At 34.3% G+C, this 24,848-nt stretch overlaps 2 protein-coding genes across 2 annotated transcripts; both read left to right on the top strand.

Annotated features, from left to right (window-relative positions):
• The first annotated feature begins 3,726 nt into the window (after positions 1-3,726).
• LOC113074202 (transcriptional enhancer factor TEF-1-like) lies at positions 3,727-17,858 on the top strand. Its single transcript, XM_026246958.1, has 11 exons — positions 3,727-3,976; positions 7,722-7,822; positions 8,259-8,321; positions 9,743-9,877; positions 9,975-10,015; positions 10,124-10,179; positions 10,663-10,787; positions 12,387-12,560; positions 14,495-14,635; positions 15,812-15,964; positions 16,089-17,858. Exons 1-11 carry the CDS (start codon positions 3,727-3,729, stop codon positions 16,200-16,202), a joined length of 1,353 nt encoding a protein of 450 aa, XP_026102743.1. The 3' UTR covers positions 16,203-17,858.
• Positions 17,859-20,428: 2,570 nt separating this feature from the next.
• On the top strand, positions 20,429-24,301 carry LOC113074201 (ras association domain-containing protein 10-like). Its single transcript, XM_026246957.1, has one exon. It carries the CDS (start codon positions 20,754-20,756, stop codon positions 22,062-22,064), a length of 1,311 nt encoding a protein of 436 aa, XP_026102742.1. The 5' UTR covers positions 20,429-20,753; the 3' UTR covers positions 22,065-24,301.
• Positions 24,302-24,848: the final 547 nt, after the last annotated feature.

Raw genomic sequence — 24,848 nt, 5'->3', positions numbered from 1 at the left:
ACTAGAATTTCTTTTAAATTATGATTTTTAATACAAAGTTTTTTATTATTATTATTATTATTATTTTGAAACTTGAACAGCCTCTGTGTGTAGTCCAAAGAGGAATATTTTTTTTCCAGAGCTGCATATTTAATTTAATTTTTTATTTCAATTTTATTATTTTAAAGTTGTTTTATAGATGCATATTTAATTTTATTTTTTTATTTTATTTCAGCTAAATCAGTGAGATTTGGGGGTGATGTCTTTTGGCTAGAATTTTTTTATTATGATTTTAAAATACAATTTAAAAAGTTTTATTGTTATATTTCATTATTAATATTTTCTATTATTATTATTATTATTTTGAAACTTGAACAGCCTCCAAAGAGGAAAGTTTTTTCTATAGATGCATATTTAATTTAATGAAAATTTATTTTTGTTTATATTATTAATGTAATAAAATACTACTTATAATAATAATATATTTATTTTATTTTAGCAGTATTTACTACTTTGAGATAATATTATTATGAGCATCTTGTGTATAAATGAACACAGTGCTACGCTTCACTCTGAAACATTTGTTTACTCAGAAATGTATTGCTTATATTATTTATATATTATGTTATATATATATATATATATATATATATATATATATTATTATTATTATTATTTATTGATTATATTATTTCGCAGCTTTTGCAAATCGACGATATGACAATAAAGCCTTATCACGATTTCAGTTTTATTTAACCATGTTTCCCTAGGGTGGTTTTTACTGTACTGTAAAACTGTATAAACAGGGATGGTGAAAAACGTTTCTTGTGAACAAGACTTCAACTCCAAAACATTTAGTGCTGTTGCTACAGATGCAAAACGGCTCATTGAAAATAGAATAACTGAAGACATACATCTTACTTTGATGTAAGTGTTCATCATCACATTTGAACACACGTTAGCTCAGTCGGTGTGTATGTGTGATACAAGTTTCTCTCTTCAATCTAAAAGTCATTTGTTTGTCAAGTTTAGCTTGGCAGATAAACAGACTCCATTTTGAGCGCACCTTTTATGAAGTTTGCACACAGTAACTTTATCAAGCAAGACTAAATGAGGGAGAAAGCGAGAGAGAGTTTGAGAGGGAGTGAGCTCGAGGTTGTTTGGATTTTCCGTGTGTGATTTCCAGCAGGCTGGTGTGATGTTTCCAGCCAGCACACCATGTTAGGACACAGTCAGACAAGCACACTTGCATGTCCAAACACACACACACACACAAACTCTCTCTCTCCCTTACGCACACACAGGAAGTATGCTTAATTGCTCCCATTAAAGAAAACAGCTCCAAACCGAGTCCTTCCACTCAGTGTTTCCAGTTTCTTCTCAATCACAGGAAGAGAAGCTTTCAGTGTTCTAGAGCTCTTTATTCTGGACTTTCATAAGTATACACACTTTCAGGGCTTTTACCATCAAGCCTGGTCCTTAGTTTCAGTGCTTCCTTCTGTTTGACAGAATCGTTTTTACACTCATAAAGTGAAGTATTACTGAGTAAAACAGCATTTAAAGGGAATACATTTAGGGCAAGTCTTGATTTTGACCTGTGGCCCCATTGGCTGTAACTTGAGCAGCCTTAGAGATCCAAAGAGGAAAGTTGTTTCAGAGATGGGGCATTTCTTTTTTATTTCTCTTTTTTATTTAGTGTAGTTAAGATTTCTAAAAGCATACAAAGAGAAACTTTTCTTTTATACACTGCATGTTATTTATTTTTTTTATTTAATTTTTTTTCATAAAAGATTGAAAAAGAGAACCAATTCGTTGATATATTGCGTTTTATTTTATTTTTATAAAAGCCAAACAAAGCACTTCTTTGTTAAACTGCACACAAAAAGAAAAAAAGTAATTTAATTTTCACTCTAAATTTGATTCTAAAGAATGTTCAAGTATATATATATATATATATATAATTATTATTATTAATTATTATTATTATATATATTTTTTTAGGTTAATCTTTATTCTTAAACTTTATGGAGATGGTTCAACTTCTCTTGTTTTTAAATGTGCTTTAGGATAAAGTTTGACCTAAAAAGTCATTGTGGTGACCCAGGCGTAATGAATATATTAGATTTTTACCTTATGGTTTTCAAGTTTATAATGTATAATTCTGGTCCATCTGATCATGTCTGTGACTTTCCTCTCAGAACTGATTTCTCTAAATAATCGTAGTGGTTTTGGCGGGATGAGGGCTAAGAGGGGGGTGTCCACTGGAAAAGAAAAGACTGTCCGTCACGGTCTCTTGCCATCTGGCCTTGAATTTCCTCTCAGACCCTCCCTCTAAAAATGGTTTGCGGACGGAGGGTGTCATCGTGTTACTGGATCTACCCGTCACAGAGGACAGCTGGCTAACTCTAATCAGATGGTAGCAGGCGTGTGTGTGTGTGTGTGTGTGTGTGTGTGTGAATGGCTTTATCTGGACACACCCCTCGGTCCTGCTCTCAGGGAAACACCTGCATTGAGCTGCAGATCGTATCAGTTTAAGCTGACTGACTCGCAGAGAGGGGATTGTTCAGAGGGGATTGTTCAGACCACCATCTGCTTTTGGAGGCTGACCTTTACTTATAGCCATATCGCATTTTGTCATTCCTCACTGTTTATGCTCGTGCACTAAATGAGCAGGTAGATGATGAGTCTGTTAGCATCACTGGATGGTCAAGACCTTGATTTATCAGAAGCAGACCTCGGTCTTTGGATCAAAGTTCTTCAGGAAGGTGGAGTCTTTAGCACTTAAGTAAAGTGTGTTTGAAAGAATTTCTCTGAATTTAGATGGCTGATTTTTTTTTGGGGGGGGGGGTGGGGTATTATGATGCATAGTTGTTAACTGACCTGTCACATATGTCTGTTTTCAGTTACACATAAAAATATAATCGTAATTGAATAAATACAAGTTATATCGTATTCATTAAATATTTATTATAAAACATTATGTTTATAAATATATTTAGTTTATTTAATTTAGTTTATTTTATTATTACATTTATTTTTGTATATATTAACAACAATTAACTGTAATTCTTTATTTTTATTATTATTGTTTATGTTTTATATATAATCATTAAATATTAAATAGTTAATATGGCACATTTATGTTTATAAGATATAATATTATTAATTTAGTTTGTTTTTATTATTAAATTAAATGTAGTTTTTTTTTAAACAATTAACTATGATATTATTATTGTTGTTGTTGTTAATTTTGATGTTTTATGTTATGTTAATATTAAATAGTTTTTATAACACATTTAATGTTTGTAAAATATAATATTATTAATTTAGTTTATTTTTATTACTATTAAATAAAAAATGTAGATGTTAATAACAATTAATCATATTTTTTATGGTCACTACAATCATTGTTGTTGTGATTTTATTTTTAATTATAATGTCACAAAATACTGCATAAACCTTCTATAATAATAATAAATATTATTATTATTTACTGTCACAAAAATGATAAGTACAAGTAAATAATAAACAATGGCAAAAAATGCAGATATATAAAATTCTTATATAACTATAAATTAAATGTTAAAGAATTTTGTATCAAAATTTTAAAATTTTTATACAAAATGAATTATTTCAAGCTTGTTTTTGTAATTTTAATATAATTGAAAATGATATCTCTCATCATTCTTTATTGTTGTATTCTGTTGCTTAAAATATAATGTAAACCCTACTGATGAATCGATGCCCATGGAAATCAGCTATGAATACTGCAGTCTCAGTTTGGACTCATCATTCTTTGGTCATGGACCCCTGCAGAAAGTCTTTGTATTGTTAGTTGAGGCCATTGTGATTCACAGCAGCCCGAGTCCTCAGAGTCATCCATCAGGCCTGGCAGAGCAACAGAACCATTGTCCCAAAGATTCAGGGTTTCTGTCCTGCCCCGAGACCAACACCCCGAAACTTGTGGGTCATTTCAAACACTCAAAGCGTTTTAGAGGTTTGTGAGGTGAGAGATATCTTATTTGACAAGATGATGAACTTGAGTGACTGAACCACACGTCTCCGTTTCCGACGTCACCCTTGCAGTCTAAAGTCTCTTCAGTACAGAGAATGGAGGACTGAGTTAGTGTTATCTGAAAACTAAACAAAGAACAGATAGTGTTGGCCAGGAGTTAAATCAATCATACTGTATTATCACGTCTTAAAGGGACAGTTCATCCAAAAATGAAAATTCTGTCATCACTTACCCTCATGTCATTCCAAGCCAACTTTTCTTTTCCTAAGGACACAAAAGAAACATTGTGTAGACTTCCATCGATGTTTTAAAACTTCAGAAAGGACACAAAAGCATGAAGCATCTACACTATTCTCACTGTATTAAACATGCACTATATTCCAAGTTTTTATATGATAGATCCGTGTAAGAAACATAGCAGGATGTAAGACATACAGGTTTGAGATGACTGAGTAAACGCTGACAGAAAAATCTTTTTTGAGTCAATTGTCATTGAAAAATGAAAGTTTGGATATCACAGCATAAATCATATGCTTTCATTTAGTTTTCTGGAAGAGACTGACGGCAGAGAAAGCTGTCAGCGCACAATGATTGACGAGCCCCATTTTTGGCGGCATCTTTGCCCTCTGAAGACGTGCTAAGGTTAACCCTGCATCAGTGTGAGGTCCATTTATCAGCTCGCTGTGTGTTCTTCAGAGCTGCTTTACTTTGTGCTGATCAAGCTGATTGTAATTTGATGACCACATCCTCGGTGGCTTCTGTGGCCTGCCCTCCACCAGCATAACATCAACACTTTTGTAACGCCACTTTAAAGGAATGCCATCTACCCCCTGTTGTGTTTTATTTTTTATTTCAGTGCATCCGTTAAACCACATCTTATCCTGTTCTTGGTCATGGATTCAACTGCATGTGTTTCTCAAGCCTGTGTATGCTTTTAATATATTTGTCATCACTCACTGTTGTTGAGTGAGTCATCACCAAACCTGAACATATTTCTAAGAGAACAACATTAATGAGTCATCAGAAGATTCAGATGATTCAGATGTCCTTTTATTACTGGATTGTCAGCCAGATGTGTTATATTATTCATTATTTTATTATATATAATCCATAGTAATTCATATGATCATTAAATTCATCAATGCTAATTATAAATGTAACACATATCTAATCTACAAATGTTAGATATACAGTGGTGTGAAAAAGGTTCCTGTTTTTTAAACTTTGTATGTTTGTCACACTTGAATGATTCAGATCATCAGACACATTTTAATATTACATGAGGAAATCCAAAATGCAGTTTTGAATTATTTATTTCATTTATTAGGGGGAAAAACTGTCCAAACTGCCTGGCACTACATGAAAATATAAAATATGCAAAAAATAAAAATAAAAAACAGGAAGGCAGCAAAAACCTTTTTACAGCACAGTATATATATATATATATATATATATATATATATATATATATATATATATATATATATATATATATATATATATGTGTGTGTGTGTGTGTGTGTATGTGTGTGTATATATATATATATATATAAAAAATTTTTAAGTATATACACTTGAATATAAATAGAATTTAAATAGTGTATATATTCATGTTATTTATATATTATATAATTACTATTGTAATATTAATTATTTATTGACATTAATAATTTAATTTTGTTAATAATGATGATTGATGATTATTATTTATTCATTATATTAAAATATTTTTATATTAGTTATAATATTAATATAATTTATATGTAATATGTAATTGAAAATTTATATATGTATTTCATTTTGTGTTTACAATAAAATAAATAAATACATAACATGCTGTGCATGTGTGTTTATGGACAGAGAATTAAATAAATATAATTTTATACCACAATATATAAATACATACCAAAAAAATTTACATATATTTGTGTGTGTGTGTGTATATATATATTCTTTGATTTATTATCTTATAGTGTCTTGTATTATCCCCAGGTTGAGTGCTGAGTAATAATCAGCTGTAGCTGTCATTATTCAGTAATTCTGTGATGATGGTGTTGTTGATCTGAACTCTTGTTGAGAGTCCACTAGTCTCTTTGGTCACTTTATGCTTTGGTTTGTCTAGCAAACTCCACAGGGGAGACTCTCAAAACCCAGCACTCGTCGACAGGCTCTCTCACTCTCTCTTTCTCTGTCCCTGTAAGTCCTCTTTCTCTCTGGAGGTTGTTTTGCAGGTTTGCCAAGTCCAGCTGAGCATGTTTTCAAGTGACTGAAAAGAATGAATTATGCAGCAGTAAGCATGCTTACAGCTGGCCGTTTGGAGTGTCTTTGATCTGAGAGCGGAGTGTGCATGAATGCCCGCATTGTGAGCGTACAGAGCGTGTGTGTGTGTGTGTGTGAACGCGTGTGTTTGTGTTTGGAAGAATAGGGAGGCCCAGGTCTGGGTTAGAAGAGATTACACTGCAGGCACGTTGGGTAAAGGCTAGCTGGAGAAAATACCCTGACGCTGTTTTGTTGGCTGACGGTCAGATATTGTCCTTAAAGGACTAGTTCAGAAAAAAACATGACATTCTTTTTTTCCATGAAACACAAAAGATGTTTTGAGGAAGGTTCATCGTGCTGTTATATAATAATGAAAATATAATGAAAATGCATTGTGACTAGAAACTGATATTTTGATTGTGATATGTGACATAGCTCCATCTTTCCGTTCTTTCAGTATCATAGTATTATATGAGAAACAGACAAGAAAGTTGTTATAATCTTTGCCTCTGCCATATTATTTAAATTGCATTTTTATTTTATTTTATAATTAATTTAATTTAATTTACTTCAATGTGGGTTGTAAGCCAGTGACTGGCTAATGTTACACTGATAATCTTCCCATAAAAATGCTAATTTACTGATTAAAATGATTTAAAAATGATTATTTTTAAATCAACTATTTATTTATTTTATGAAGAATAGACAATAAAGTTTTATGCACTGATCACCTTTGCCTCTGCCATATCATTTAAATTGCATTTTTAATGTTAATTTGGTGCAATTAATCATTTTTTTTTACCTAAAATAATAAATAATACATTTAAATCAATTTAAGTTAATTATGGGTTGAAGGTCAGTGACTGACTAATGTTACACTGATAATCTTGCTATATCAGTGTTAATTTACTACCCTTTATTATTTTTTAAAATCAAGTATTTAGTTTAATATATGAAGAATATGAATGATAATCCTTGCCTCTGCCATATAATTAAAATTGCATTGTTTATTGTTAATTTAGTGGAATAAAATTTAACTTACATTTTAATTTAATATCAATTACTGTGAGTTGTAGGACATTGAGGCTAATGTTAAATGTATATATATAAAAAGTAAAAAATATATATAAGTACATATATATATATATATATATATAGAAAAAAAATTATCTGGAAAATTAAATGCTTAAAAATCGATTGACAGACCTAGTTCCTGTTGTAAAATAGTTCAACTAATTCTTCATGTGTCTGTGTATTTAATATACATTTATATAATAATAATAATAAAAAAAAAAAAAAAAAAAATATATATATATATATATATATATATATATATATATATATATAACCTTAAATACTAAAAGTTTTGCAGCAAACTAAAGCAAAACAATGAATCAGTGTGAAGTCACTGAAATAATTTGTTTAAAAATGTAAATAAAAGTTATATAATATTACTGTCCATTAACAGGTATATCTTTTCTCTCTCTCTCTTTCTCTCTTACAGGTCGTAATGAATTAATCGCCAGATACATCAAACTCAGAACGGGAAAGACACGGACGAGAAAACAGGTTAGCGGAGCTGCTTCAAGCTCTGAGCGTGACATGAAATAAATAATGCTGCTTATAGAGGCTATTTCCAGTAAACTCACATTGTGACGAGCCAGACTTTGTTTATGGCTTCATCCAAACGTTGTCTGGCTGGCTTACTGCCTTCCCTAGTTACCAGAGCGCTCTTCTCTGAGTGGACACCTGTTGCTTTGTGCTCTCAATTCAGTGCAAACCTTTACAAATTTACCGTAAAGTCGGTTTGACTTCAAAACTAATTAAATAGCTGATCACTTTCTTTCTTGTTGGTGAACAAATAATGTGAAAGGTTGTGTTGGATGTTCTGTTTGTAATTAAAGTGCATGTTTTTGCGGCTAATGGCAGGGGGCCTTTCATCTCCATGGTTACAAAATGCTCTTTTTGTGCTTGTGTGTGTGTGTGTGTGTGTGTGTGTGACCAGGTCTCCAGTCATATCCAGGTTCTTGCTCGGAGGAAATCCAGAGAATTTCACTCCAAGCTAAAGGTACATGGCAATCTTGTGTTGGACACAGTCTGTGTATGTATGTGTGTAGCGTCTCTGGCCATATCCCTACTGAACTGTGTGTGTGTGTGTGTGTGTGTGTGTGCGCAAGTGCCATGCTGTTTGACTGTCTGTAACCTAGATCTCCTTGCTTGTGACTGACCTGCTTAGTATGCAGTCAACTGGCTAACTTCTTTTCTCCTGCATGTTTGTCCGTTTCCTTCCTGTTTTGCACAAAAGTGTGTTTGTTTTGGAAAGGCGTCGCATGCACACTGAAATATTGAATGTGTGATAGACGAATGGACTTGAGTAAAGTTGTTCAAGGACAGGATTTACAATGTGATGTGAAAGTCAAAGTAGATCTGCCTCCTTTAGACATTATTCAGTATGTGAGTAACTGCCTAAGATTTGTAGACTCGTCTACATAAAGGTTCAGATCACTGGTATTGATCATATATACACGGGGGTGCATAAAACAGCAAATAAAAATAATAATAAAAATAATCAATTATATTAGTATAATTTGAAATGCCTCCTTTCTATTTAAATACAATTAAAACGTCATTTACTCCTGTGATTTTCAGCTTCATTACTCCAGTCTTCAGTGTCACATGATCCTTCAGAAATCATTCATGTATGCAGGATCGTGCCTTTTGAGCAGCCGTGGCATCTGGTGGTTAAACGGCCAATGACAGTCCATGGACAAAACCTCTGTTTAGTTTCTCTCTTGTTTCTTATTGTGGTGCTTTTTCCAAGAGAGAAAGAGAGCGAATAGGATTGGCTATTCGTTTTATTTGGCAGCGTCTGTGATGATACAAAAGGCTCTTCTTTAAGCGTATGTGCTCCAGTACTCTTCAGCCTGCTTGACCACAATGCAACACATTTATCAGACAGTCTGACTGCCTGCTGCTTTCATGCGCCGCAGCTGGCTGCTTGCATTTCTTACAAAAACAGAGCTCATGTTCTTCACACAAGGTCTGTTTATTCACAGAAGTTTTTCAAGAAGCATGAGAAGTAAATGAGATGGCCTATTAATCACCACACAACAAAATCTATAAAGTCTAAAACTAGCAACATTATTTACCTGCCGTGCATTCTGGAGTTCCTCACGTATGTTATATGCTGTACTCAGTGCTTACATAAAACTTTTTAAGTTTGGAAGGACTTTAGTTTATTCCTTTTTAACACTTTAAATTTTCCGATTCAAAGGTCAATGGCAAAATTATTTTCCCGTTTCGCTGGTATGCTGGAGCAGTTTAAATGGGTCTTATCTGCTTTTTCACAGACCTATTCATTTAAAGAAACGCTGAAACCCTTTGCCCTTGAGCCAGGGTTAGATTTGATTTCATCTAATAAAATAGAAGAGGTTTTATAGCAGTGAGAGAGCAGGAGCTAAGTCTTTTCTGTGGTGTGTTTGGTTGAAGGACCAGAGCGTGAAGAATGATGCGATCAACAGGATGGCGGCCATGTCTTCAGCGCAGATCGTCTCTGCCACGGCCATCCACAGCCGGCTGGGGCTCGCAGGACTCCCTCGACACACCTTGCCTGGGGCGACAGGGGTAAGAGACACCCCAGACTGCTTTAAAACGATTAGTGTCCCATGCATTGCTATTGTTTTACACTATAACACTGCAATACGTTGTACTCCTTTACTAGATTTGGCAAGTGTCAACAGGACAGCCTGGTTCCTCTCAAGAGTAAGTGTATATAACTTAGACTTGAATATACACGGCTGAGTTTGAACATATAAAAACGTGTACAACAACTTCTGAATTAAAAATGACACCTTGTGATAATCTCCTCAGTGTGAAGCCGTTCGCACAGCAGAACTACCCCATCCAGACGGCCACAGCCATCGCAGGTGTGTATATTCATAGTTAACAGATGCCTTTGATACTTTTATGAATGTTTAAATTTGCATAAACCTGATTTTCTGTATTTTTAAAAGAAATATTTAGGTTCTTTTATTTGCTTGGATGAGCCACTCAAAGCTGTTGCTTTGAATTAAAACAGCTACTTTTAGCTTGTTGTTTATTAATGTATATTAAGGGGCTGTCAGTTTAACGTGTTAACTTAAATAATTAGTTAAAATAAATAAATTAAAATATTTTAATGCAGTTAACGCACTGATCCCCTGATATTGTTTTGTTGTATTATAATATATAAGTAAATATATAACATAATGTTATTTAATATTAAATCATTTCATGTAAGAAGGTGTAACTAAAGACTAGTACAACTGAAAAATGACAGTATATTTATTCTATTTAAGTTACTCTTAATTGCTTTCGTCTTATTGCTTTAACACATGACTTATGTTTTGTTATGCTGTGTTTGTGTGTAGCCTACGAGTCCCCCACATCCCTGGCAGCCGCGGTGCCGGCGTGGCACGGCCGCTCCATCAGCACCACTAAACTGCGGCTGGTGGAGTTCTCCTCCTTCCTGGAGCATCAGCGGGACCCAGATTCAGTGAGTCAGCACACGTACACACAACCACTGCAGAGAATGTGTGTGTGTGTGTGTGTGTGTGTGTGTGTGTGTGTGTGTGTGTGTGTGTATATATATATATATATATATATATATATATATATATATATATATATATATATATATATATACATAAAGTGGCTGAGAGAGCTAAACGCGCTGTAAATAGAAAAAAAACACCTGCAAATTAATTTAACAACTTCAATTTTACAACACACGCACTGCAAATGCTCACAACACAGTAAAGCATTAAAAAATACACTTCAAATAAAATTCTTTATTTGCTTATGTTGTGAGCATTTGCAGCGTGTGTGTTGTAAAATTGATGAAGTTGTTCAATTAATTTGCAGGGGCTTTATTTATTTGCTGCGCGTTTCTTTTTTTGATTGTGTTGTGAGCATTTGCAGCGCGTGTGTTGTCAAACTGATTAAGATATTTTCTTGTTTTTTCTGGTGCTTTCTCTATTTGCATGTGTTTTCTGAAGTTGCAGCGCTTTGAGCTCTCTCAGCCACTGTGTGTGTGTGTGTGTGTGTATATATATATATATATATATATATATTTATTTATTATATATATTTTTTTATTTAATGCATAAATACAATTTTACCTGAGTAATAATATTGATAAATTAATCAGACTTATTAACAGATTATGTTAATTATAAACTATTTTGAATCTAAATAAAAGCATCAATTATAATATTATTGCATGATTTGATTTGCATATTGTTGGTGTTGGTGAGAGATTGCTGATGATTTAGCATTTAGCCTTGGTTCACGGACCTTGCTTTATGCTTAAGAGAAATGCTAATCTACTGCCACCAGCTGCAGGGCAGTGGGCTCTTATTAGAGATGGTCATGATGACCGAGGTCACATCCTGCGCTTTTCCTGATCCACTGATAATAATGGAAATCTACACAACCTCAACTCTCCACGAATTCATCCTGAGACCTAAAATCAAATCAAGCGCTAAGCTAAAACAGATAGTTTCTGGTAAACTAGAAGAAAACAGAAGTGTGGCTTCTGAACAGGCTTCTTATGATTCAGTACTCACTCCCTTAAGTGTCTTCAAATGAAGTGTCTTTAAGCACTGATCTGACTACAGTCAAGGCAATGAAGACAAAACAGCATGTTTAGATTAAAAGTGAGATCCAGGAAGAAGTTGTGACCCGCAGGTTACCAGAATGCCTTGTGTCTGTTTTAAAGCAGACCTGTGTAATGGATCATGTTGGCAGCATCTCTATGAAATGCTTGTCCCTCTGGTCTGGCGTGACAGTGGCTATTAATCTTCTGTTTGTAGCTTTACGCATAACGAGTTGCATTTTCAATACAGTTGTCCTGTCACACAAATGTTCAGCTTTGGGGAAAAGGTTCAGAACGTACCTGAAATGCCTCACCAATGCAATCTGAAATGCTTCGTTACTCACACAAACAACATTTAGGAATAGCATTTGGACTTAAAAAAAGCTTGTTGCCCAGGCAACATCACGTAATTATTCTTGCGCAAAATAAGAGCATGTTAGTTCATTTTCTGTGGACTGTATTAATGTTACAATGATCTAATGACATCTCTTTGTGCAGTACAACAAGCATCTGTTCGTGCACATCAGCCAGACGAATCATTCGTACAACGACGCGCTCCTGGAGACAGTGGACATACGTCAAATCTACGACAAATTTCCTGAGAAGAAGGGCGGGCTGAAGGAGCTGTTTGGAAAAGGACCTCAGAACGCCTTCTTCCTGGTCAAGTTCTGGGTGAGTCCTCAGGATTTGAGTTGAGTTGAGTTGGAGCGTACTCTAGCTGTTAGCACGTGACTTTACAAATTGTTTGAATCATTTTCCAACCTTCTTTTCCTTGCACTTTTCATAGATTTGTAATTTGCACAGTGGCGTAATTGCATTGTAGTGAAATATATTGTGAATATATTTATATGCAATAAGTTTTAAAGTGAGTAAATCATGAATTAATGTAATAAATCATAATTAATTCAGCAGTTTTGTACAAATTGTATTTGAACTTTTGGCCTTTTTTTATTTAATATTTAATACTTTTTATATTAAAATACCGAATTTTCAATATAAGACGTAAAATATAAATGTATTTAATGTATTTTAATAACTAATTATTAATAGTGATGCCTCTTTGAGTAGAGTGACGTTTGGCTTTGGCTTAACAAAAAAAATAATAATATTACAAATCACAAACCTAAAGTTAAATTTTAATTCTAAAAGAAACTCAATTCTGATATAAGCTTTAATTTAAACATAATACATTTTTATGATGGCTTTTATAGGTCTGAGATCAGGGTAATTCCTGTTGTTGTACACTAATAATTCATAATTAATTTCTTACATTTTTATACACTTTCACATTTGGCATTTTTATGTCAAGTTTAATTGGTAATAAAACATTTAATAAACATTTTAAAAAAGTTTAAATAAAAAGATATCTAAGCTGAAACTTAACAGTTTGATAGCTAATTATACATATGAGTGTTTTATATATATATATATATATATATATATATATATATATATATATATATATATATATATATATATATATATTACATATTTATAATATTACTATTTATTTAAAATTTACTATTTTTAAAATATTGTCAAATATAAAACTTTAAATTTCATTAAGTAATAATAGGTGGTTGTTTTTATATTATAGACAGTTTTGAATTTATTTAAAAAAATCCTTTTTATATTAAATACAAGCTTTAATCATAAACTTCAAATAATATTTTACATTTTTAATATTTATCTTTAAATAAACTCTACAATTTACTTTAACTTACATTATTTATATATATATATATATATATATATATATATATATATATATATGTATTGTAATGACGGCTTTTTATAGGTCAAGACTGAAAATCTGGGTAAATTCTATACATAAAAGAGGTTTGAAAAATAATCCCCTACGTCTACGACATAAAAGCGCTGCAGAAGTTGCAGAATCAGTCGTATATCAGCATTGTGTAGATTTCAGCATCAGCATCCGTCGAGCACGAGTCACCTGCATGAGTCTGAATCGAGGCAGCTGAACTGCTTTGATTAAAGTGCTGTGTTAAAGCCAGGGCGGTCTGAATGGAAACATGCTGGATTGGATAGGGAGCCTTTATTTGAACACCTGCCGCTCTGAGCACATCCTGTACAGACTCAAACACCGCTCTCGAGGTTAACTCTCACTACCCTCTTGCATTAAAGACTAGTTTTGGAAGGTGGCCTGCTTTATCTTTTACTAATGGGTGTTTTTAGGACAGCAAGCAGGATACAGGGTTTTTATCTCTTGATTTCTATGCAATAATCATATTTTATAGCCTTGAAATCTCTGAGACTGCAAAAAAAATAATTCTATCAGTCTCTGATGATGCACGTAATGTTTTAAAATAAACTTGCAAAAAAGTTCAATTTAATGCAACTGTAAAAGAAGAAAGTGATTGCATGTGTGTGTGGTCTTGATGAATATAACAGGAGGCTGTATAGTACCCACAGAGTTTACCGTTCACATGAAGCACCTTTTATTTATTAGCATCTGACAAATGACGCATTTATTTACCCAACTGTATGCAAACCCTGGGGTGGGATTGAACACATTTGCTTTTGTCAGTGTGTTCTCTCCTTCTGTTTATTCATTGTCACTGAGCTTTTCTCTGGTGTGTCCTCAGGCCGACCTCAACTGTAACATCCTGGAGGATTCTGGGGCATTTTATGGCGTAACCAGTCAGTACGAGAGCTCCGAGAACATGACCATTACCTGCTCCACAAAGGTCTGCTCCTTCGGGAAACAAGTGGTTGAAAAAGTTGAGGTGAGGAGACAATAAATGATATGACAAATATGATAAATAAATAAGTTAAATAAAGCTTCAGTTTAAAAAAATTTTCATAAACATCAAAATGTTGTCATATCAATACACACACACAGACATGTTTTTCTCAGTAATTTTATGGCAGATTACTATTATTTTAATTTATTTTTAATTGTATTACATTTACCTCTCATTTAATATTGTATTTGTTACATTGCAATATTTAGTGTTCCTGTAGCTCAACTGGTAAAGCGTTGCGTTAGCAAGCAAGCAAGCGCAAGGCTGGGGGTTCGATTCCCCGGGAACACATGATAGGTAAAAATTGATAGCCTGAATGCACTGTAAGTCCCTTTGGATAAAAGCGTCTGCTAAAGGCATAAATTTAATTTAAAATCATCATAATTGAACATTTAAAATATACTGTTTACTTTTACATTTTCTATATTGTAATATTTAAAATCATCATAATTGAACATTTAAAATATAACCTTTCATTTTTACATCTAATATATTGTATTATTTAAAGTCATACAATTAAAATGAAATTTTATGTATATCTTTAATACTGTACTATTTAAAAATCATATTAGTAATTTTTATTGGTGTATGCTTAATTTTGCATAAATGTAATTTAAAAATTAATTTAATACATTAAGCATACGTTATAAAATTGTATATAATTTTAATTTAATTTTATATCATATAAAATCAATAAACCACATGATATGAATTTACTACATAATATTATTTTTTATATAATATATTAAACATTTTGGGTACATTTGTAGCAATAGTATGGATCAAAATTAACATTTTTTTTAATGCCCAGAATCTTTATTAAGTAAAGAAGATATCTTGTAAATTTTCTACTGTATATATTTATAAAAACTTAATTAGCAATGCATATAACTAATACAAAATTAAGTAATTAAGTATGAATTTTAATATTTAATATAATAAAATGATTAAACAACACAATTTTAATATTGCTATACCAGTTTATATTATTTGAATTATATATATATATATAATATATATATATATATATATATATATATATATATATATATATATATATATATATATATATAAAAAATGTAATTGTGTCGTTTATTAATTGTATTTAATTAGATACAGTATGTATTATTATTATTTTATTTTTGTCTCTTCTGGTAGACGGAGTATGCACGTTTTGAGAACGGCCGCTTTGTGTACAAGATAAACCGGTCTCCCATGTGTGAATACATGATCAACTTTATCCATAAGCTCAAGCACCTGCCTGAGAAGTACATGATGAACAGCGTTCTAGAAAACTTCACCATCCTATTGGTAGGTCCTACGATTCCCATGTGTTTCTAAATGTGCATGCGTAAATATGACTATGTACTGGGTGTCAAATGTGGTCTTGTGTTGCCGATTGCTAAAAGCATCAAATGCTGCACTGTCCCCGCAGGTAGTGACGAACAGGGAGACTCAAGAGACCCTACTGTGCATAGCCTGTGTGTTCGAGGTCTCCAACAGCGAGCACGGCGCTCAGCATCACATCTACAGACTGGTCAAAGACTGAAGCTCCTCGACTCTCACCAGTAACACTACGACCCACAGAGAACAGTGGACACTTTATATTCACTGAGGCTTTTAGGCTGCACAGCTGATGACCGCCAAGAGCAGCAAAGCCCAACAGACTAAGAAAAGCCTTTGAATGACTCACGAGCTGGTTTTAAGTGGCTGTGCCTCTGTCAGTCCCACCCAGAAGGCTTTTGTCGCATTTTGGAGTGAGGACTGGAATGAATAATTACATTATAATTAGTGTATCTCTTGTGTTTTGGTGTTTATTTTTCATTAACCTGTTCGTGGTGGGTGAAACGGTACGGTTTTGTTACTTTGTTCAGATGTCTGTTTAACTTGGTTGATGTTTTAAACCAACATTAATGTGTTTTTGAAAGAGCATTGCTTATATGAAAACGTATTGTCATAGTACATGAAAGCTTTTTTCAGTTTTTATTATACTGTTTTTATCCTTTTATTCTCACACTGAATTGCATTTCAAAGACTTTGCCCCTGGTATTTTTTGACCTTTAGTGGATCTAACTTTAATGAAGAGCATAAAAAGGTACTGTATTATTTATGTGGAACTACCTGCCTTACACTGCACACGGGCTGTTCCAGTGTGACCTACAGTTATGTATAGTAAACACTAGGAAAAAGATCATTTTCTTATAGGAAACTTTAAAAACAGCAACAAAATGCAACCCTTAATTAGTGAATTTTCTTTGCATTTAAAGCTGAAGTATGTAATTTTTTATTTTTCTGTTTGGAATCCTATCCCAGCTTAATGTGCAGACTCGTCTAAACACTCACTCGACCAATGGCGTGAGTTGTGGGCGGGGCTATCCGTTGTTGGCAACTGTATTTATTTTTGAAATTTCGTTAGGTGGCGCTATTGGCGCAAAAGTAACGAACTTCAGCTTTTTAGAAACGAACGCGTTATTTCTGCTCATATAATAACAGTCTACACAAGAAAGGGAATTTACATAGCAAAATCACCAAAGCACATCGTGCCTTAGTGTTTATCATCGCAGACATCGTCTATTTGTGAGTAAAAGTGGGCTATTTTGTCTCACTTTTTTTTCTATCCAGTCTAAGCAAAGTAGGTCACATCTTTCTCTTGTACACCAAATAAACACATTCTATCACTTCTGTTCATGCCGAGTGAAAGCTACAGGTATTTAAAGTGCCTTTTGTGTGTTTTTCCAACTAAGAAAATTGACACCAAAAAAAAACAAACAAAGCGAGTCAAATTTGGATTCTATCACCGTAATGGCCTTTGACATTTTAAAAAAGCGGGGAGGAAAAAAAAAGTTAAAACTGATAGAAAAGTATTATTGCTCTCTCATTTTAATGGAAGGATATTTTAATTTTAGTAGGAATCGGGAATTTCATATCCAGCGTGAGAAAGCAGTTTGTTATGGTGTCATTTATATTGAGGAACACAAAGGCATCACGTGACTTTAATTAAACTGATGAGTGACAGTCCAGTGTTTAAAGAACCTCGTTATTCTGGATTAAATGACTCCTGAATCTGAATCAAACTGTCGATCTCAGTCTCATTTACCACACAAGATTGTGTTTTGTTAGTTTTTATTGTCAGCCATGTTTTACACGTTTTGCAGAGTATCTGTTAGTAAAAAAAGGCATTAAAAGAGAACACTAATGTATTTGATGCAGTTATTGTCTGTTTTCACTAAGAACACTTTGTCTGGGGAGCACTGAAACGATGAGTTTGGTAGCGTTTTTAAGAGGTAACGTTAGACTCGTGTCAGATAATTGTTTTCAGTTGTGTATATTATCCTTGAGGGGATGAAAATGAAAAAAAATAAATTTTAGTGTTTGTACTGCAAACGGTTTTGCTTAGTTTCTCTACTTTTTTCCTGAACTTAGTAATTAGTAGCATATTTGTTGTTTTTGAGAAGCATATTTTACCACTATGAATGACATGTGGCCTGTTTTCATGGAGTCTGCTGTAAAAAAGAAAGAAAAAGGAATATATGTAATGTTTTTTACACCCACTAGGTGGCAGTACATTGTAAATAATGACACGCCAAGTCAAGTCACTTTTATTTATATAGCGCTTTAAACAAAACCGATTGTGTCAAAGCAACTAAACAACATTAAATAGGAAAACAGTGTGTCAATAATGCAAGATGACAGTTAAAGGCAGTTCTTCATTGTATTCAGAGATGTCATCACCCAGCCCAGTTCAGTTTAAATAGCATCTTTGCAATCAAGTCAACGATATCACTGTAAATGAAGTGTCCCCACCCTGTTTTTCGCACTCACGTTATTCAGTTTTACAAAATAGAATTTCATACAAATTAAATTAACATGATTATATACAATATAAGTAATCAAATATATAATTATTTATTATAATTATAAATGTAATTTTTTTTATTATTATTATTAACATATTATTACTGAATTATAACAATATTACTATTGATACTACTACTAAGTGAAATAGTAGTAGTAGTAGTAATAGTATTAATATTGTTATTGTTATTATTATTATATATTATACTCTGTATTTGTCACTGAACGTTGAGCGCTGGAACAGCTAAAGAACAAATTCAATGATATGGTTGATAGCTCATTGATGGCAAGTAATATATTCTATATTATCTTGTCTAAATGAATTACAACAGTTAATAATAATAATAATAATCAATGGTTTTAAATGCTACAACTGAATTTAGGTATCACAATGTTATAATTCATTTTTCATTCATTTTCCATTTTCCTATATTACATTTAACATTAATATTAAATTGTTTCAGTTAAATTATTACTGACAGTTACTTTAAATCTTGTCTATATGTATAATTAATGTGTGTACACATATATATACATATATACATACATATATACATATATACAGATTATTATTATTATTATTATCAGTAGACACACAGTATCTCGACAGGTCTATAGCACAACAGAACTCTTGATATAATCCTGAGGGTTTATATCACCAGGAAAGTTGTCTTTTGCCTTCTGTCTCCTCTGGGGATATTACAGCCTAAATCCACACTGACCAATGGGAAATCTGAACATGCGGTTATGCACAGCTGGACAAAACCAGTGTAGTGATTTACATTATAGTCACTGACCTTTCTCAGACTAATAATGATAAAGCTCCCTCTAGTGAAGTACTTCACAGGCTTAGGCCTACAGTACGGTCTAAAGCCCATATTCTGTCAAATGTACATTATGTCATCAGAGAACTAGTAACACCAATAATATTAACAAAGATTATGGTTATATAATGTTTCATGTGGACCAGGGTATTTTGTGTCATGTTGTTTTCTCACTGGGGCAAGTCGTCATTTGGTGGTATTGCCGGCCCGAGATTCGGCTCGAGATTTGTGTGTGTGTTCTTGTGTGTGTGTGTGTGTGTGTGTGTGTGTGTGTGGACTTTAGATGGGTTAAATGCAGAGCACAAATTCTGAGTATGGTCAGCATACTTGGCTGATTGTCGCGTCAAATTTGTTTTAAATGTTAGACATTAATGCAGTTTAATAACAAGGGATTCCCAAATGTTTCAGCCAGCCAAACCTCTTTGACCTGAATATTTACATGAAAAGAGATTTGAGGATAATATTTAAATAATTCAACAACACATTCAGTGTTCACAATTGGTCAAACTAAGACAAACTAAGAAAATGTCAACATTTTTAGTGCTTTATTTAGATTTTGAAGTTAAAATTTTTATGATAATAATTATTAGCTTTCAGTTCTCTTATATTGGTTAATGACATGCAGGTAAACTAATATGTATTTTTTTTTTAGCAAGTGTTTTATTTTTATCTTTTTAATTTTTGTAATCATTAGTCTTTTTCTCTGAATGTTGTTAATTGCATGCATGTAAACTAATAAAATAGCAACATTTATATCCAGAGTTTTGTATTCTCTTTATTTTTAATGAATAGATTTATTTATTAATTTAGGCTACTTATTTACATTTTTATTAAACAATTATTAGCTTTTTGTAAACTTAAATGATGTTTAAGGGGTTGATGAGCCCCAGTTTCTTAAACTTTTAATTACATTACTTGTTAGTCAAAACAAAGTTTCAGCATTTTTGTGTTAGTTTTACAGTTTTGGGTGTTTCAGAATTGCTTTGTGATTCATCGCTGAAACGTCTGTATAGATGGTTTAATAGCAGATTCCATTGTGACAACCTACCTATTACAGTAGTGTGACAACATGCCCCATTATTGGTCAACATATGTTCAGTGAAATATTCAGATGCATTTTTCTTACACAGAAATGCTTTCAAAAATAATGGGATGGATGAGGTAAAAAGTGACGACCAGTCCATAGATTTATCCGAGTGCATTATCAATATAATGAGTGAAGTTGGAGTTTAATGTCACGTGATGTTGGGAGTCGGTGGGCGGTGCCTGCACGCTCAGAAACACGCTGCTGTAGTTTAGAGACAAACACAACTCTCAGCGCGCGGCGGAGACTCGTCTGTCTGAGTTTTCCCGCGTGTAGCATTTGATCAATGTTAGAGTGCAAGGTAAAACCGGTTTCGTGGACCTCGATGTGAGTTATCATGGAACAAGGGGAGAGCAAAATCTCGGTGTGGGTATGCCGGGAGGAGAAGCTGGTGTCCGGACTGTCCAGACGCACCACCTGCGCGGATGTAGTGAAAGTGCTGCTGGAGGACCAGAGCTTCCAGAAAGGCGCGATGCTCACCGGTCCTCCACAGTCGTACTGTATCGTGGAGAAATGGAGGGGTTATGAGCGGATTCTGCCGAATAAAACCAAAATCCTGCGGCTGTGGAGCGCCTGGGGCGATGAGCAGGAGAACGTGCGCTTCGTTCTGGTCAGGAGCGACGCGTCGCTGCCCAACAGCGGACCGAGGAGCGCCGAGGCGCGGGTCGTGCTCAGCAAAGAGAGCCCTTGCCCTACCAGAGCCACCATGCAGATTTCACACGACAAACAGCGGAGGATTGTGCGGAAAGCTTTTAGAAAGTTGGACAAAATTAATCAGAAGAAAGAGGAGGCTTCTCCAAAAGACAAACCATCTGCGGACAAAATGGAAACGCTCGTCCATCTCATTATTTCGCAGGATCATACTATCCGACAGCAGCTACAGCGAATAAAAGAGCTGGATAATGAAATCGAGAGGTATGAATCAAAAGTTCACTTTGACAGAATGAAAATACACGGCGTAAACTACGTGCAAGACACTTATTTGCTCGAGGAAGGCTTGGATAGCGATTCCAGTGCGCATCCGGACGCGTCCTTTGCGCAGTTTGAGGAATACGCGTCACGCTGCGACCAAGTCATTCAACTTCAGGAGGAACTGACCGAGAGGGAGGCTCTGATGGAGATACTTACAGGGGAAATACAAGAAGAACTCAACCACAGGTGGATGAGACGGCGACAGGAGGAGCTTTCCAGCAAAGACGCGGAGAGCAGTGGAGAAGAAACGGCTCTCAAGGTGACCCCGGTCCCAGTTGCGCCGGACCTCCTAACAGACAATGACCTCCAGTTAGACGAGGAGAGGATCAAAACACAACTGGATACGAGTTTATACATCGGGCTGCGCTTGAACACCGATCTGGAGACGGTGAAGAGCGACTTAGATATGAGTCAGGAGCTTCTGGACGCGAAAGAAAAGGAGTTGAGGGAATTACTCGAAAAGGTTCACAGATTCGACGAGATGGAAGAGAAACAGGCGGAAGACAGCAAAGATGAGGGAGAAACCGAACAACTGCCTTCAGTAGACAATGTTTGGGTAGAGCAGGCGAGGGGACTGTCCAAAACATGCACCCATGATGATGACTCTGACACTGGGTTGAGTTCAATGCACAGCCAGGACTCGGATAACGCACCTGTTTGCGAGTCTCTTGTGTAACAAGACGATTTAGAATCATTCACTTCGACGCGAACTCAGGGACATTTCGCCTCTATTGATTCATGAATCTTCTCTCTTTATAAGAGAGGAGCGCATGTAAATTATACCAGACTAGTGTTATGATCGCCTCGCTCTGTAATTGCCTCACTCATACACATGGAGAATAGATTGTAAGGTGCAGCTTTCCAAATCATAACTAATTAACCAATGCATAGCCTGAGATGTCCACTATGTGCTGACTTATGTTGCAGTACAAACAGTATGTATTTGTTTTTCTGTAGCCTTGTGTGAAAAGCTAGCATTAGAGTTTTGTGGGGTTTTATTTCTTCCCAAATGTTATATAACATCTAATTTCCCCTTCTGGGAAAACAAAACAGAACTGACGACTCATCCTGCACTATACTGATTTTTATCTAATCAGACATTCTTTAGAATAAGCAAATAAAACATCATTGGAATTCGTAGTTGATGCATCTGAAGCCTATTGGCTTTTAAAAAATAAAAACGTGAGCCTTTCAATATGCCCCACCCACAATTCCGTTTTAACAGGAAATACAGGGGAAGAAATCTGACCAGTGCAGCTGTAGCTATGGCACAAACATGAACTATGATTTGCTAGTCAGTTGCAGGTGGTGTTATGGGGCGGGGCATTCTGACTCTATAGAGCATGTAATTGGACAAAAATCTGTGTAGTGCGGGATGAGTCATCAGTGTTTTTGGGCAGTTTAACCAGAAGAAAATTATTCAAAAACTTATTTTTTTCAACGTTGAGCATATAGAATTCCTATGGACTAAAACCCACAAAACACTAATTTTGATTTAATAGGGTCTTGAGAATTATTTATTGAACAGCATTTAGGCGGATCAAATATCTGCATTGAGCAAATATGTGCTAATCACTTCAATGTTCACCAGCTGACTAATTAGAACAATCCACTAACAGCTTTTACTCTAGGAATCAATTTGCATAACAAGAAAACATCCTTTGCTGTGGGAACTGAAGTTGTGGGAATCAAGAGGTGCGTGCGACACGCTGCTGTTTATTCATACTTCTGAGGAGCTGATGCGTGAATCCCTGTTTGCTCACGGTTTTGACTTCAACAAGACAGCTCCAATTAAACCAAATGTAGTGTCTTCTAGACACACTGGAATTTACTGTTAAGTCATTTCTGCTTTTTTTTCCCTCTTTATACACATTTTTATTTTTAGTCACGAGGGACCTCTAGGATCAAATAATAATTTTGTCATTGACTCATCTTATACAGTACATATGATTTCTCTATTGCAACTAATAGCGAAATTATCAAGTGGAATGTTTTTGAATGCTGTCGTAGCATTTCATCAACTTCAGAATCCAACTTGAAAATTAAGTTTAGTACAAATGCATTATAAAACAGTAATATACTCATGTAAAACATGCCAGAAACGTACATTTTGCTTCAGTATGACCTCAGCATCATAACCAATATAGAGTTTCTTAAGTTTAGAAAGGGCATCCGTCCAACGCAATGCAGCAGAGTCACTGAGTTCAGGGATTCTGTGCTGTATGAAGAGGATTTAAGAGTTAAGCCTAAAATGTGATGTTTTAAAACAGAGGAGGAAAAGGGAAAGAACCGCCCTCACACTTCATTCTCAATTTAGTTTTAAGAGATGAATTATGACATTTGGAAAAAGCCCTAATATGTCAGCTCACAGATAAAAGAGGCAATTGTACAAAAAAAAGAGCATTTTTAAATTTTAATAATATAAACATCAAATTAATGTTGCAAGAAGTCCTCTGTTTATGCTCTATGATTTATGCTCTAAAATAGAGCAGTTTATTTAATAATGTTGCTGATAAATAATTAGCCATTTAAAATGAGGCAAATCCATCAGAAGTCGTATAAAAGGGGAAAATGCTGGGTCTGGCAGCAGTGAGTTCTGTGATTAAAGTCGAAGAGGAGGAGGAGGGGGGGACAGATGATAAAGCGCCATTAATCTGGATTGGATTGAACCATTTCAAATAAACAACAGCTCTGACGGGTTTGGAAGAGATTCAAGAACAGCTGGACGAGCAGGAAAGCACAGCGTGCCAATGTGGGACAAACAGCGGCAACACAACCTTCAGGATTAAACTTGGAATCGCAAGAACTGCTGTATTGTACAAATGTAGATCTGATGTTTGCCATTATTTATTGTCCTGTTTGTCTGTGTAAAATAAAAGCAGGGGATTGTGACGATAACCCAGCGTGTTTATGAGTTCAGAGCCGATGCAGGCTCATTAATCGAGATCCCCATACAGTTTTGGCAGGATCAGAGATGTGTCATTCCAAAAAAAGTCCTTTAAGCACTTGAAGTTACGTCTCACAACAACGAGATAGTAATACAAGACAGTTCATTTCGAAGGGGCACATTCAATAACTGCTGTCATTCATGACAGGAAGTAATGCGTGAATGAGTGACACATGAAAAAAATGCCTCAAAGGCATTTTTATTCAAATAACAAAAAGCGTGTCAATTTTGGACTTAGCATCAAATTATTGTGTGGAATGAGCTGTAATTGTTGTCTTAGATTTATCTTAGATTACCACAGCGTAACAAATAAATTTGAACCTCTCAGGCTAGAATGAAGCTACCGTTGTTAGCAGTATGTAGCATTTAACAAAGAAAAACAGGCTATGCAGCTTTTATCGTAAGGAATGATAATTTGGTTTTTCTTGATAAGGAACTAGGTTTCCAAAGAAACAATTACAAACAAACAAAACACTTGTTTTTTCCATCCTCCTTTGATATATATATATATAT

Source organism: Carassius auratus, unplaced genomic scaffold (genome assembly GCF_003368295.1).
Source record: "Carassius auratus strain Wakin unplaced genomic scaffold, ASM336829v1 scaf_tig00013863, whole genome shotgun sequence".
NCBI lineage: Eukaryota > Metazoa > Chordata > Actinopteri > Cypriniformes > Cyprinidae > Carassius > Carassius auratus.
The sequence above is the reverse complement of the archived record's forward strand: the minus strand, read 5'-3'. Positions and strand labels throughout refer to the sequence as shown.